The 15,779-nt window shown below is 52.6% G+C and overlaps 1 protein-coding gene across 2 annotated transcripts; it reads left to right on the top strand.

Annotated features, from left to right (window-relative positions):
* The first annotated feature begins 6,102 nt into the window (after positions 1–6,102).
* On the top strand, positions 6,103–15,713 carry LDLRAD1 (low density lipoprotein receptor class A domain containing 1). Of its 2 annotated transcripts, XM_045035870.1 has the most exons (6): positions 6,111–6,656; positions 7,347–7,401; positions 9,973–10,098; positions 12,145–12,282; positions 14,026–14,154; positions 15,365–15,713. In XM_045035870.1, the coding sequence occupies exons 1-6, from the start codon at positions 6,585–6,587 to the stop codon at positions 15,511–15,513; spliced, it is 669 nt and encodes a 222-aa protein (XP_044891805.1). In that variant the 5' UTR covers positions 6,111–6,584; the 3' UTR covers positions 15,514–15,713. The 2 variants fall into 2 exon arrangements, with proteins under 2 accessions (XP_011283283.2, XP_044891805.1); XM_011284981.4 differs by lacking the exons at positions 9,973–10,098; positions 15,365–15,713 and having other exon boundaries at positions 6,103–6,656; positions 12,176–12,282; positions 14,026–14,236.
* The last annotated feature ends 66 nt before the right edge of the window (positions 15,714–15,779 follow it).

Raw genomic sequence — 15,779 nt, 5'->3', positions numbered from 1 at the left:
GAGGAAGTGGTATCCAAGCTTAAACCTGGAGGAGAAAGGGAAGCCAGACAAAGAAGTATCCCAAGCAGTGGGAGCAGTGCGCACAAAGACCTAGACATGTGAGGACTGCCAATTGGTCGGCGGGTTGAGACAGAGTACGCAAAAGCATAGAGATAGATGGTGCTGGGCGGGAAAAATAATAAAGGACCTTCTTAAACCCAGACTTGATCCTGAGCATGACGGAGAGCCATAGGAAGGTTTGAAGCAAGTTATAGCATTTTAGAACAGATTCACTTGACAGCAACGTTGAGGATAGACCAGAGGGGCAAGTTCAGAAGCCAACAATAGCGGTTCTGTAGTAACCTCTAGAATCTATTAAATTACGTACTTATTCAGCCACACCAAAATGGGAAATTCCATTCCTTTCCCAGAGTTCTTTTTTTTTTTTAATGCCCAATAATCCTGTTTCATTTTACTTCACATATATTTTTGAGTCCTTATCTCTAAGTCTCTCTGCCCCTCCACATTACTGTTTGGATGGTAAACCCTAGGACCAGTCTCTGGGTCCTGGTCACAAGCTAAGTGTTACCAAGCCAACTGGGAAGGCTGTTCCATGAAGCCCAAGCTTCTTACCAGACTTATGTTGGGCTACGTTTTTAAACTGCAATGCTAGGTCAACTTCTCACCATGCTCAAATTCTAGGTTTGCCAACCCAGTCTCTTCCAACCCAGTGTGCTCCTGAGCCCCTCCCACAAGCTTTCCAGTTGCTAAGGGTGTCATGTTTACATTTGAGTATCATCAACATTTGAGTTACCTTTTTTTTATCTTTCTTTCCTTGACCACTTGTTCTAGAGTCTGGGGGTGGAGGTACGTACAGTAACCGAGATTGAAATAGTGGGAAATGCAGACTTCCGTGAGAAGCTAGATTGTACAATGAATGTGCATTTTCTGACTCCTTGCGATAATTATACTGGGAGGTACAGTGTATATACCTTTTCTGAAAGTTGTGATTGTTGAAGTCAGCTCCATACATTTCAAATTAAGTGCTCTCTTCCTGTGATGTTGATGACTTACTTGTTTAGAGCAGGCGTTCTTCACCCTGTTCAGACCGTGGACGTTTTTGGCGATCTGGTGAAGACTGTGGACTCCTTAGAACAATGTTTTCAAATGCATAAAACTAAATATGAAGGACTGCAAAGGACACTAATGATGTTAAAATATAGTTCTTAAGAGACTTTTGAAATGTTGTGGTTGTGTATATAGGTATTTCTTTATTAACACATAAATTAAGGTCTAGTGGTGGTTCTAAAACCTCTGTAATTTCAAAGTAACTGCGAATTATTTTTTTGAAATATCTGCAGCAACTGTAATATGATCTCTAAATGTCTGTGATTTCTATTGGTGACAAAGTCGCAGGTACTTCTCATATACTGTCGATTGTTGCCTGTATTTCATAACTGAAGGAAATGATAGATTTCAGTTAGAAGTTAGTGAAAATAAAGATTTAATTTTTTTCCCATTCAAGTTCGCTGAATCCTTGGTTTAAAGGACGTCTAACTTTTGTCATTTTTTATAAGATTTTATTGAAATTCCAGTTCACCTACAGTTTTACTTTGTCATTTTAGGAGCAAAATATTTTTGTTTGCTTCTTCAATTCTAAATTATTTGGGCTTTTTTTTTTTTTTTTTTTTTTTACTGTTTCCTGTGTGCTTTTTATACTTGAATTGTTCTGCAACATTGGAACAGCAATAATTGAAGGCTTGGGCAGAAAGAAAACAGCGACTAATTAGACATGAGAGGTTTCCACAAAAGCTCAATAATGTTACCTCAAGATGTACCATCAGGCAGTCATTGCTGGAGCCCCACATCTGTTGAATCATAATGCTTAAGTATGTCAACTTCAATAACGTGAGGATCATCTGCATTAAACTATATTATAATGCTATCTTGGAAAAGTGTCTGCTTAGATCTGTCACGATGGCGTTTGTCACTTCTGCCAAGCCCTTCAGAGCAGTCTCACTATCACGTTAAATGGGTGCTTACAACATTCTTCTAGGAAAGCAGGCTGGGACCCGCTATTCCCACTCTAGCCTTGGCGTAGACAGTCTCGGAGAGGAGAGCCGGCCAGCCAGCGCTCCCCAACTTATAGGGGAGGAGTGATAAATGCCGAGGCAGGGACCAGGTCTCACTCTAGGCGAGTCTGGAAGGAGATCTCTCCGGTTCCTGGGTCCATGTAATGGTGGCACCCATTAGCATTCTCCAACCCAGCGTTGGGCACTGGACTGAGAAGCAGTCCTAGCGGATCTCTCTGTGATTGTAAACAAACCAAGGCCTCCAGAAACAATATTGCAGGGAGCGGAGCTCTTTTCACATAGGGGCTCTTACTTCATAATACACGTAGCCCTTTGAGGTAAGTGTCCTTATCTCCATCCTTCAGATGAGGAAAGACTGCAAGAGGCTGTGACTTGCCACCTTAAATGAGATAGTACTAATCTGACAGAGTTGGGATGAAAACCCCGGTGTGTCTGACAAGCTGAGGTTTGCTGATCTCACATCTAGGGGGGTCTCTCCTAGCCACAGCTGGGCTAAGACAGAACCCCACAGGGTAAGGTATATAGGGAAAGGTAAATCCAGGGAGGAGGGAGAGTCAAGTCTTCACCAAGTGAGGTTTTTACCCGGATCTGGGCACAAAAGGTGGATTTGGAAAGGCAGAAGGATGGGGCGCCTGGGTGGCTCAGTCAGCTGAGTGGTTGAGCATCCAACACTTGATTTCTGCTCAGGTCATGATCTCACAGTTCATGGGTTTGAGCCCCCTGTCGGGCTCTGTGCTGGCAGTGTGGAACCTGCTTGGGATTCTCTCTCTCTCTCTCTCTCTCTCTCTCTCTCTCTCTCTCTCTCCTCTCCCCTGCTTGCCCACTCTCTCTCTCAAAGTAAATAAACTTCCAAAAAATCTTAAAAAACAAAAAAAGGCAGAGAGAGCCAGCAGAAGTCACTCTAAGCAAGTGACAAGCTATAGTCTGGAGAGAGATGTATGTATAACCCATGTAACAGTTTACTCAAATCCAGCATAAAGAAATCCATAAATCAATAAGAAAATGACACACCGCCCATAGAAAAATGAACAACAGATAGGAAAAAGCAACACACCAGGGAGGAAATCCGCACGACCCGTGTATAAAAAAGAGCGGCACAAAAGCCTGGAGTAGGACAAGGCTTTCCAAACTGAATGTGCTTTTGAATCTCCTGAGACTCTTGTTGAGATGCAGGTTCTGGCTTGGTAGGGCTGGAGTGAGACCCCAGTTCTAAACAGCTCTCAGATGATGCGCATGCTGTTTGGAGAAGTGAGGGTGTGGGCACAGGTAGGGTGTGAACTTTCCAGCCAGCCATTTCTGTATCTTGGCTCTGCCTCTTTTCTTTCTTTCTTTTTTTTTTTTAATTTTTTAAAATGTTTTTATTTATTTTTGAGACAGAGAGAGGCAGAGCATGAGCAGGGGAGGGGCAGAGAGAGAGGGAGACACAGAATGTGAAGCAGGCTCTAGGCTCTGCGCGGTCAGCACAGAGCCCGACGCGGGGCTCGAACTCACGGACTGGGAGATCATGACCTGAGCCGAAGCCGGACGCTTAACCAACTGAGCCACCCAGGCGCCCCGGCTCTCCCATTTTTCATCTGTGAACCTTGGGCAAGTCACCTAATGTCCCTGTGCCTCAGTTTCCTCATCTGTAAAATGGACATGATAGTCCCCACAGTCTGTGCTTGAGAGGACTAAACGAGTCAACATACATACAGCCTGTAGCACAGCGAGTGGCAAAAGTGAACGCTCCGTAATTGTCAGTGATTAGTGGCAGCAGTAGTAGAGATGTACTTACTTACTAGAGATGTACAAATTAAACCAGAGATACGATTTTTGAACCTACCAGACACAGGTGTTTGAAAGTCTGACCACTTCAAGGCTGGGGAGACGGGAGGCAGAAACTCCCACACACTGCTAATGGGCGTGCAAAGCAGTCTGGCAAATTCTGGTAAAACTGAGGTGTCCTTACCATGTGATTGTGTGTGTGTGTGTGTGCGTGTGTGTGTAGAGAAGGCAGCAGCATTGTAAAAATCAGCCCCTGGAAGCATACAGGGCATAGTCAGGAAACTAATGGACTCCGGGGAGGGAAGGAAGGGAATAAACACGACTGGGGAGAACAGATGCCTTTGATTTTGCTAAACTTAATAATAGTAAAGATGTCTGAGCAAAAATGACTAAGTCTTGCCCTTTGTTAACTCTGGGGGTAGGTACATGATTATTTGTTACATGATTCTTCCTACTTTTCTGTGATAAGTTTTGGAGACTCTATTTTTTTCCAAGGGAGGGAAGAGGGGAAGAAGGGAGAAGTGAGAGTAAATAGGGAAAGGACACCTGGGGGTGGTACTGGGTGTTGAGTGGGGAGGACAGAGAGGTCCTTTTATTGGGGCACCACCTTTCTTCTGGAATGAACGGATAGGAAGCTTAGAGATATAGATGAGAGAGCTGAAGCTCAGAGAGGTTGGGTAACCGACCTGCCAGAGGCCACACAGCCAGCGTGGGACCATTTGGACTCTCAGCTCCAAAGCTCCTGTTCTTGCTAGAAGTTGGCTCCAGCAGGCCCCAGCCAAGGCCAAGGGAGCTCAGCAGGGTTGCCCAAGGGAACCCATGGTAGACGTCTCTGCTCAATCTTAAAACCCTGAGTCCTGACCTCAGAAACCCCGCGAACCCCGTGCGCCAGACATCCTCTACCAATCAGTTGCCATTGGCACACCAGACGAGATCTAGCCGGCATCTTTAGCAGACGGTGTGGCGAGTCCCGCCCATAGCCCTCAGCCCTTTCCATTTCAGGGCACATCAACCTAGCTCGCATCTCCGTGCCTGAGGCAGGCCAGCGGTGCCAGGAGTGAGTACCCTCCGGCGAGTCTCAGCCAGTGACTAGCACGAGCCGGCAGATAAATACCGCAGTGCCCTGGCCGTCAGGTGGGGGAACTCTGAGGTGCCCGTCGTGGGAATGTGCTCGATACCATGCCCGTTACGGGGTCCTTCCTTTCCCCCTCTCACTTCCCGCACTCCCCAGCTGGCATTTCCGGGCATCACTCCCAATTAAGCCTATTTGCCTTTCAGTCTGGTCTTATGGTCTGATTATAGGAGTCCCCAGCTAAGACGCCCCCTTCATCTAGTCTAAGCTTTTCACCTACGCACGAGGAAACTGAAGCTCCGAGAAGGGGAGCCACTCGCCCACAGCAGCGCCAGTGGCAGGGCCCTCAGGAGAGAGGAAGGGTTTAGCCCTTCCCAGTGCCGCTGCCTCCAGAGGGCTGCCCATCCCGCCCTACCGCAGGCGGATCCGGCACTTAATATCCCAGCGCAAAAGAGAAGGTCAGTCACAGGTTAGACAACCCCTGGGTATCAGAGGCAGGCTGCAGAGGGACCTTCCCTGGAGGCCCCAACGGACACCTCTCCTCCCTTGGTCCTCCAACCAGTCCCTTAAGCTCCCTGGGCCTTGGTCTCCCCAGCGGTGGGATGAGGGTTGGGCGGCAGGGGTTTTTCAGGTGAGCAACCTGCCCGCCCCTCCCCCACCAGGGGCCCCACTTCCAGAAAGATGAAACCGTATGTGGCGGGGCTCCCGGGTGGCTCAGTCGGTTAAGCGTCAGACTCTTGATTTCAGTTCAGGTCACGATCTCATAGTTCATGAGATTGACCCCCACGTCGGGCTCTGTGCTGACATCACGGAGCCTGCTTGGATCCTCTCTCCCCCTCTCTCTGCCCCTCCACCGCTCATTCTCTCTCTCTCTCTCTCTCTCTCTCTCTCTCTCTCTCTCTCAAAAATAAATAACCATTAAAAGAAAAATTTTTTAAAATTTTAATGTTTCTTTTTGGAGAGAGAGAGAGACAGAGCGCAAGCAGGGAAGGGGCAGAGAGAGGGAGACACAGAATCTGAAGCAGGCTCTAGTCTCTGAGGTGTCAGCACAGAGCCCGATGCAGGGTTAAGAACTCACAAATGGTGAGATCATGACCTGAGCCAAAGTCGGATGCTTAACTGACTGAGCTGCCCAGGTGCCCCTAAAAGAAAATTTTAAAGGGAGGAAAAGAAAAGAGAAGAGAAAAGGTACATGGCTACTTTTTAAAATAAAATAATTTAAAATTATATCTGCTTTATAATTTTAGTGGAAAATTCATATTCTTTCCACATAGATAACCTATGAAATTGAATAGAAGAACAATAAGAAGACGACCCCTGTTTTTTAGCCACTAGAACATTAATTCTGGGTATTTCTGCCTGGATCTTTATGTGGCCGAGGGGCCGGAGATCCCCCAGTCTCGTCACTGATGTAGAGGAAAAAGCAGGTCTGAACCCCGCTTGCCCCCTACTGCGACACTTGGGGCAATTTCTCCCTCTCTGAACCACAGGCTCTTGGTTGGTAACGTGGGCAGGAAGATTCTAACCTGAGAGTGTGCCATCAGACTGCAGGGTGGGGAGAGGCCAGGCAGGAGCCTGGGAAGGGACTGCCCGCAGGGAGGGTGTGGCCAGGCCTCACACCCTCCCTCCTCCAGGCTGCCCCTGGTGACAGGGCAGGAACCCGCTGAGTTCTCTGCATGGGGCCCCCAGTGCCAGGAGGCTGGAGCTGGGAGCTAGAGGCCAGAGACATGAACAAAATCTTCCCCCAGGTAAGAGCTGATTGATGGATTGATTTTTTTTTTTCAAATTTTATTTCAGAAAGAAAGAGAGTGTGTGAGCAGGGGAGAGAGGCAGAGGGAGAGGGAGAGAGAAATCTCAAGCAGGCTCCATGCTCAGTGCAGAGCCCAGCGTGGGGCTTGATCCCACAACCCTGGGATCATGATGCGAGCAGAAATCAAGAGTCGGTTGGTCAACCCACTGAGTCACCCAGGTGCCCCAAGAACAGCTTTAAAATGGCTCCTGACCTGGGGGAGTCAACCCCGGGGCAAGGAGTGGGCAGTAAAGTGGTGAGGTGCTGAGGTGGCCCAGGTCCCCCTTGCTCTGGAGGCTCCCTCCCAGATTGTAGGGGGCCCAACAGGTGAACCAGCTACACAGTTGGGGTGGTGGGTGCTGGAAGGGGGACAGAGGAACCAGGTGGACAGGAGGCCAGGGGAGGCAGCCATCACCATTACGGGAGGGGGCATCAAGGAAAGCCCCTCCAAGGAGGAGGCTAAGCCAGTTTGAAGGAGGAATGTTTGCCAAGTGGAGAGAAAGGCGTTGCAGGCAGAGGGCACAGTCTAGGCGCAGGTGCGGAATCAAGAAGCAGGTCTGAGGCACTTAGCGCGCTGGCTTTGGGGGCCTGTGGTTCCATGGAAGACTCTCCGTGACCCTTCTGAAAACCCGTTCTGTCTCTTGGGCAGGGAGATGGCAATGGCAATGCTGCTGCTGGAACCAAAGCCCTCCCTGGAGGGGAAGGTAAAGGACAGAGGGCTCCCAGGTGGGGCTCCCTTGAGGCTGGGCCACGGCTACAGACGCATGAAGAGGGCTCCCCACGGCTCCCACTGTCCCTCGGACCTCTGCCCCCATGCTAATGTCACCCGCTCCCAGCTTCCTGGCCAGCCCTGCTGACGGTCACCTGCTTACGAGGCTTGTTCTTTCTCTCCATGCGTTCGTTGAGCGCCTACTGTGCGCTGCCTATCACAGACCCCGCGCCACATACAGCGCCCCCTGTAACCTATAGAGGGAAGAGCTCTGGAGCCAAAGCCCTGACTGAGTGCATGACCTGAGCTCTGCTCTTTACCTCTGAGGGATAAAGCGGGCAGGATCACATACTTAGCACTTCCATTGTGACAGTGACTCACAGTGTACCCAGCACAGTTTGCTTTCCCTTTACGCAGTGAAGGAAGGAAGGAACACACATCTATTGAGCCCTGTCTTGGCCCACTTCTGTCACGGTGGAAACAGAACCAGAGAGGCGGATGATAATAATAATAATGGCTATAAAGAATCAACCCCCCAGGCCTAGAGGCCTGGCACTGTATGGCCTCTTTTTAATCCCCAGGCCGCTCCGGGAAGGGGTCCTGTTTGGGGCAGTAACAAGACGGGGCAGCTGAGGAGAAGGGAGTTGGGGGAACTTGGCCAAACTGGGATCCCACACAGCTGGGAGGTGGGAGAGGTGGAGTTCAAATTCGAACTGGGGTTCCTCTGGCGCCCCTGCGTCCCTGTGGCTCCACACCGGGGCTTGTGTATTTCCCAGTGCGGCTCCCGGTGGGCGTGGCTGTGGAACAGACAGTCTGGGTTCCCGTCTGTCCGGAACGGATTGGCGCCCGAGGGCTTTTTAGCTTTGCGGAGCGGCATCTTCACCGGGGCTCAGGCCCTGGTGCCGCCAATGGGTCTCAAGCGTCTCCCGCGACACCCCGCCCGCAGCCCGTGCTGCACAAATATTTGAGGAGCAGCTGCTTGGCTGACCAGGCTCCCCGCTGTCTCCCTGGCTACCGGAGTTTACTCTGTGTCTGCCACCCACCAGGGCTGCGGGGGTTGGGGATTTTCAGTTCATGCTGCATCACCTGTTCTAGATCCTCTCCCAGGGCACACCAGGGGCTCCAGCCACACCAGGCCACTTGCACTTGCCCTTCCCCCGCACGCCCTCCGTCAAGCCTTTACTCTTACACTCTCTACCTGGGATGCCTTGTCCTTGCACCCTCCCCTCACCTGCCTGTGGAAATCCCACCTGTGCTTCCCACACCCCTCTGTCCAGCAGCCATGCCACCTTGCTCATGCCTGCTCGACACTTAGTGCCTGGCACCGGAGCTGCCCGTGTCCAGGTACCCGTCTGACGGGCGGGCAAGCACAGAGTAGGCAGCTCCGGAAATGTGAGTGGACTAGAGGGAAGTGACATGAACTCACCTGAACTGGGGGCCCTCCCGTGTCTCTGGCATCTCTAGGTCAGGGCAGTCACAAAGCACCTACTGTGTGTCTTGCCTCTCAACGGGACCCTGGAGACCTAGAGATGCCTAAGACCTGTCTCGCTCCCTTTTCTGCAATAACTGTGGCCCAGAGGACAGGGCAGCAGTGGGCACCCACACTCTTCCTTTTCCCCATCCATGCCTTGTCCTCTAAGTACAACAAGCTTTCAGGGCATGAGGACCAGAGCCATGACTACTGTTTTTCTGTCCTTTACAGAGCAGAGCACCTCATAGGTCCTTAATAAAGCTTTCTTTCATTATTTTCATAAGGAAGCAAAATTTAAAGGAGCCAGGGAAGTTAAAGGAGCAGGATGTCTCCTCTCACAGTTATTTCCACAGTGCCTAGGATACAGCTTGGCACATAGTCGGTGCTCAGCAAACAATAATAGCTAAAGCCTTTAGAGCACTTACTATGTGCCAAGCTCTGCTCTTATCCGTTAACTAGCTTAGCTTAGCTCTCTCAACAACCCTAAGGTAGGTATTATGACCCCCATTTTCCACATGAGGAAAGAGGCCTAGAAAAATAAAGTGGTTTCTCAGTATGGTCCAGTTGGGATTCTAACCTGCATCCTGGCTGGCTCCAGAATGGACAATCAGCTGGCATCCTGCAAAGGGCACGACTCATGTCCCAGCTCTGCACAAGGTGACCTGGACATTTTCTTCTCTGAGCCTCAGTTTCCTCATCTATAAAATAAAGGTTCTTTTTGAAAAATTAATGACTATGAAGGCCTGCTTTAGTTTTTCCCCAGGCAGGGGCTCACCAAGCAGGTGGCCATTTCTCTTGGCCCCCTGAGGAGAAGTCCTCGAGGGAGGACATCTGGGTGAGGGCAGTGGAGCAGTGACTGGGATGTTTATTCTGACATGTTTATCACTGGCCAGCTACTGGCCGGGGCGAGGGATGGGTGCTTGGTGGAGGTGGGCCCACAGGCAGGACCGGGAGCATCGTGGAAGGCTCAGGCACCCCCTCCTCCAGGGAGCCCTTCCTGCCCCTGCACCCCTAGGAGGGGAGGCACACCTATAGGGGCCAGGGATTAGGATCCTTAGCTGCTTGGTCACTGGTTTCCCACCCCGTACATCATAGGCTTTGGCTCCCTCTGTTGCTCACGCCGAGGCGCCTGCCTCTCAGCCTTCTTGCTCCTGCTTCTGGTGACTCTCGCAGCCCTGATCGCCCTGGTCACCATCCTTGGACTCCCCCCGCGCACACCAGGTCAGTGTGGTCAAGAGAGGGTGGGCTGGACTTACCAGGAGGGGATCCGGGGACAGGGAGATAAGGAATCCTAACGCCGCTGGCTACTCCACGAACAGGCTTTGGGACAATTCCCAGGGTGTGTGCGCAGACACGGCCCACATGCACGTCTGAGCTGCCATTTGCACATCTGTGATAGGAGTTCTTGAGAGGACCAGCTCTGACATCACCTTCCTCAGGAATCCTCCCTGGCCCATAGGCTAGGCCATGTGTCTCGGTCCCCACAGCCCCACATACTTCCTCTTCCCCTGGCCTGGCTTTCCTGGGAGGTGCCGTCTACCTGTGTATCTGCCTCCACCATAAAGGACAGGGACGTGTCTGGGACATCCCTGCAGCCCTGACTTCAGTGCTGAACCCCAACACAGTCTCTGCCTCGTGGAGCTCGCAGTTTGGAGATTAAAGGACATTCATCAAATAAGCACCTGTAGGCAGGATTAATGGGGGCTCTGCGAGTCTGGAACAGGGGCACTGACCCAGTCTAGGAGTCACGTGGGCGCCCTGAGAGGTGAAAGGGAGCCGAGCCATGAAGAAAAAGTGGGAACTGGTTACTGGAGGGGGTGGCAGGAAAAACGTCCTGGGCACAGGCAACCCCATGTGTAGAGTCCCTGGGATGAGAGGAAACATGAGGAGAAGGAGCGACTGCAGGAGGCCAGGGGACACCCAGGGCAAGAGCAGGGGGCGAGGCAGGTGCCCAGGGCCTCAGGGCTGTCCTGGGGAGGGGTCATCATCCAGAGAGCCATAGGAAGGGGCTTAAGCTGGGGGTGGGGTGTCATTTCTCAGAGAGGTCTCTGGAGCCAGGTGGGGGGGTATAAGGGGATAATGTGGGGGTAGGGGGTAAAATCCACAGTACTCTATGTGCCTGTGCAAGAACACGGGCACTGACGGTAGACGTGAACACATGTGGAGCTGCACTCATGTGCCCGTGAATGACACGTATGTCTGTACGTGTGTGTCAGTGTGTGTGCGGGTGTCTGTGTGTGTGTTCGTGTGCATGTGTGTGCACGTGTCTGAGTAGGTGCATGTGTGTCGCTGTGTGTATGTATGTGTGACAATGTGAGTATCTCTGAGAGTCAGTCCCCCTCCTAGAAGCCAAGCTAGCTCCGGGAGGTGAGACGTGGTTCATGGGTGCCCAAACACACGCGCACAGCCCTGATCCCATCTCCAACCTGCACACACGTATACATACACAGGCACAGCTCGTGGGGCCAGGGCGACCCCCCACTTGTCTGCCAGTCTCTCTCCTTTAGTTCTTTGGAGCAGCCACGGGGTGGGCGTTCCCCCCAGTGGGATGGAAGAGAAGACTCTCAGCTGGACACTGGGGGGCCAGCCTCAGCCTCAGGGAAGAGCCAGCCCCAGCAGGCCTGGGCTATCAGCGGTGGGACTGGGCCTTGCATCTGTCTGAGCCTCACTTTTCTCATCTGTAAAGTGGGGCTAATGATGACACCTCACAGGGCTTTTGGGGGAAACAGTAGAGTACAAATGTGAAAGGGCTCTGCAGCCCATGAAGTTGTGCCCACAGGTAAGGGACTGTGGCCTAATGGTCCCCAGCAGCCCCCACTAGACTGCTCCTGCCAACCTGACCTGGCACCAGGACCTCCACGATTAAAACCACTTCATGGACTGGAACGCTGTCCTCAGGGGCCTCCATGGGACTGGCCCTAAGCTCTCAGTAAAGGAGGGAACCATGACTCACTCTGCCTGTTCTCTGTGGTAGGGTCATTCACACACAAGCTTTCATGTAATCTCTCCAGCAGTCCTATGGGGTTTGTGCTCTGATCTCCATTGTACAGACAAGGAATCTGAGACTCAGAGAGGTCAAGTAGTCTGCCGAAGGTCACACAGCTGGCAAATGGTAGAGTGGGGGCTTGGACCTCATCTCCGTCACCATCCCGCCAGGGTCACACCTGGTCCTGTGGGCAGGCTCAGTGTAAGGCTCAGCTTCAGGTACTCATGATGTCCTTGTAAGCACCGCTCTTGAGCCTCCGGGGTCTCTCCCTGTCAACTCAGGGGTCCAGACCTGTGTGACACTGATGAACAGGACAGGCTTCCTGTGCCACGACCGGAGGAGCTGCGTCCCAGCCAGCAGGGTCTGTGACGGCGTCCGCACCTGTGCCCAGGGCGAGGATGAGGACGAGGCCATGTGCCGTGAGTACCTGCTCAGTCCTGCCCTGCCCTGAGTGGGCCCCGCCAGGGCCCATTTGCGGTTGCCCCCCCCACTCTGTTCTCCCTGCAGCCATACTGAAGCTCTACAGTCCCCAGTCTACCAGGCACCTTCATGTCCCCCAGCCTTTGCTTGTATGGTACCCTCAGCGAGGAGCACTGTCCTCACCCTGTCCCAGGCACATGCACACATACGTGCCCATGCTAGGAAGGTCTTCGCTTTGTGCATCTCCACTCCCTGAGAATCTGTATCCATCTTTCAAGGGAGAGTTCAAGTGTTAACTCCACCAGGAAACCTTCCCTGACTCTCAAAGTAGGTTAATTCCCTCCCCTGGGCTCCCATAGCCCCCGTGCTTCCCCCTGTCCCAGCCCTACTCACATTGGCACATTGGCCACCCCCACCAGACTGTGAACCCCTCTAGGGCAGGCCTGGTCTACTTGGTCTGGGGGCTCCAGTTCCTGGCAGAGGACTAGATCTGGGATGATTTCCTGAATCAATGATGGAATGAGTGAATGAGTGGGAAAACCTGGTCCCAGAACTTAGAGACCTGACAGTACTCAGGAGAGAAAAACCATGGCTGTGTAGACGAGGCACTTTCCATGTAGGAGGGAGAGAGTCTACTGTGTTGGAGTGGGTGTGGGGGGGGGAACGGATGGGGAAAGGGTCACTTTATCGTGGACACGCTAGACTAGAGGAGATGTTAAAGGTCATCTGGTCCATGTCCCAGCTCGTGCTCAAATGCCCTCATAACAAACCCAATAAAGGCCACCGAGCCTCTGCTTGCATATGTCTAGGACGGGGGGCTCACTACAGTGTGAGGCACTGCTCCCCTCCTTCATCACATGGTTTCCATGGGAATGTCTCCCTTGTGCCAAGTTTAGAGCTGTCTCCCTGCAGCATCCTTGATTGGTTCCAACTCTGTTCTCTCATCTGAACCACATTTTAATCTATCTTCCATGATGGTGGCACTGCATGGATTTGCAGATTGCTCTCTCGCCTACCGTGAGAGTCTCCTTCCTCGGGCCACACTCTGAACTCCTACAGTCATCCCCTTGTGCTTGGTTTTCTCCATTCCACCAGCACACCATAGGACACACACCAGCTACCCTTGCCCCTCTCCCTGGTCGGGCTCCAGAAGCATCCATGACGTTTCTGGCTGGCCCTGGCTTGTCCAAGGAACAAAGGCTTTTCCACTCCCAAAGGCCTCTCGTGATGTGGCCTGAGTTTATGTGAATTTTTGGTAGCCCTTTCACCCCTCTAACACAGAACCCACTTGCAAGAATGGTGCTCTGACGCCCTCTCACAAAGTATGTGAACCCGCATCCTCTGAGTTCTGGCGCCCGAATGCAAGATTTCATGTTTACTCTTGTTATGTTCCTGTTGGAGGCTTCCTGGAGGTGAAGGAACTTGAACCTGGACTTAGAAGTGGGATGGTTTTGGAGAGGTGTCAAGAAGGACATTTCCGGAGGAAGGAATAGTGCAAGCCCTGGTGTGGGGTGGGCATGCAAGAGCCAAGCTGGGAGTGAGGAAGGGAGATGCCACTCTCTGGGCATCTTGTTGGGCAGACAGGGAAAGAGCACTCCTCTGCCCTTGACGTGACCTCCGCCCCAGGAAACCTCCTTGTGAGCCCGTTTGGCAACTGCCAGGGTGGCCAGGACAATCCACCTCCTGATAGACGTCTGGAGGCCGGATGTGGACTTCCCCCTGCTTCACCTGTCCCCCTGTAGGGGATGTGCCCCAGAGCCTCCCCAGCTTCCTCGTGGCCCGCTGTGGAAACCCGACTTCCTGGATCTACTCGGACCAAAAGTGTGATGGCATTAACAACTGCGGGGACTGCTCAGATGAACTGAGCCCAGGTAAGGGTCTGGGCACAGGCCGGGCTGGGGCAGGTGACCAGGCAGTGGCCAAAGGGCAGTAGTTGACCAGAGAATCTCAGAGGTTCCCCCTGCTTCCCCCTCTCACATACCATGAAGTTCTCCACCCCTGCTTGAATGCCTCCAGTGGTGGAGTGCTCACTACCACTCCAGGTGGCTCCTGCTGGAGTAGGTTATTCTTCTGTGGTGGGGAGCTCACCCTCAAGGGCACAGATGAGGAAACTGGGGCCCAGAGGGTAGTCACGCAAAGAGTATGTACATGGCTGAACTGGGATGTGAACCCGAGTTTCCTTCATCCCCTCTGTACCTCCCAAAAGCCCTGTGAGGAAGCAGCATAGGAATCACTGGCCCCAAATTCATATGTAGGTAAACTGAGGCTAGAGAAGGGACTTAATAGAATAAGTGATAGGAAAGAAGCATGGGTATAAACCCAGGTCTCCTGACTCCAAGTCTGAAGCTCTTTCACTGCCCAGACTTTCCTTTCAATCTCTTCCCCATTGTTCAATCAACAAACGTGTTCCGAGCACTGTGAGGGGCTGGCCCTGGTGCCAGGTTCTGCTGGGGGATAGTCAGGAGTCAAACATGTGTCCTACCCTCAAGACTAACATCACGTTGATGCCAAAAGGAAGTGCTGGGTTCCAAAAACCCTAGAGAGGGTTTGCAGGGCGGGGGGTGGGGGGGATGGGTAAGAATCAAGGGAGACTTCTCAGAAGAGGCACTGTTCAAGCAGGTTTTAACAGGCAGATGCTGAGTGTGCACGAAGCACACTGGAGGCCCAGGGTACAGGGTGAAGGCAGGAAGTCTGTGAGCCATCCTCCGAGAGTCGCCATAAGTTGGCTGGCGTGGCTGAGTCAGAGCGAGGGAGGGAAGACAGGCTGCGGGAGACAGTATGCTCCCCTTAATATCCCACACTGACCATGGGCCTGGCACTTTGCTTATCTTCCTTAATAACATCCTTGAGCAGATGAGGAAACTGAGGCTCAGACAGGGTAAGGCTGTGTGTGGTCACATAGCCTATGATTTGGGGAGTCTAAATTCTCTCTCCCACTGGGAGATAAGGCATACAGGCGACCCATGTCTGATGGGGTGGCTCTATGGGGAGCTATGGCAGATTTCAGAGCCAGGGATGGGCGGGTGCCTAGGGCACTCCAGGACACAGCAGCGGCCCTTCTGCTGGCTCTTGTGCCCACAGTGACTGCATGCCCACCCTGTGGCCCCGGCTGGTGGCGCTGCCCCTCCACTGTCTTCAAGTACTGTGACTGCATCCCGAGGGTCCTGTGCCGTGACCACACGCAGCACTGCTCCGACTGGTCTGATGAATACTCCTGTCCTGGACCCTGAGGGGGCCACCCGGGCCAGGCTGGGAGGCTGGCTGGAACGGCACTCATAACCCTTCACACGAGCATCACATCCAAGAACGCGAAGGCAGGAAGGAGGCTACAAGATCATCTAGTGGGATCCATGCACCACTGCCTGTGAACAAGAATCCCCTCTCCTGGGGGCGCCTGGGTGGCTCAGTCGATTAAATCTCAAACTCCTGATTTTGGCTCAGGTCATGATCTCAGGGTCGTGAGTTCGAGCCCTGCACCGGGCTCTGAGCCGAGCAT

This window comes from Felis catus, chromosome C1, assembly GCF_018350175.1.
Source record: "Felis catus isolate Fca126 chromosome C1, F.catus_Fca126_mat1.0, whole genome shotgun sequence".
Classification (NCBI taxonomy): Eukaryota; Metazoa; Chordata; class Mammalia; order Carnivora; family Felidae; genus Felis; species Felis catus.
This window is presented reverse-complemented; position numbering and strand designations above follow the sequence as displayed.

Excerpts from the sequence above, each read along its gene's own strand:
- LDLRAD1 (XM_045035870.1), top strand. The coding sequence starts at position 6,585 with ATGGGGCCCCCAGTGCCAGGAGGCTGGAGCTGGGAGCTAGAGGCCAGA. Across the intron at positions 6,657-7,346 it reads TGAACAAAATCTTCCCCCAG|GGAGATGGCAATGGCAATGC; the intron begins GTAAGAGCTGAT and ends TCTCTTGGGCAG. Across the intron at positions 7,402-9,972 it reads AGCCCTCCCTGGAGGGGAAG|GCTTTGGCTCCCTCTGTTGC; the intron begins GTAAAGGACAGA and ends CGTACATCATAG.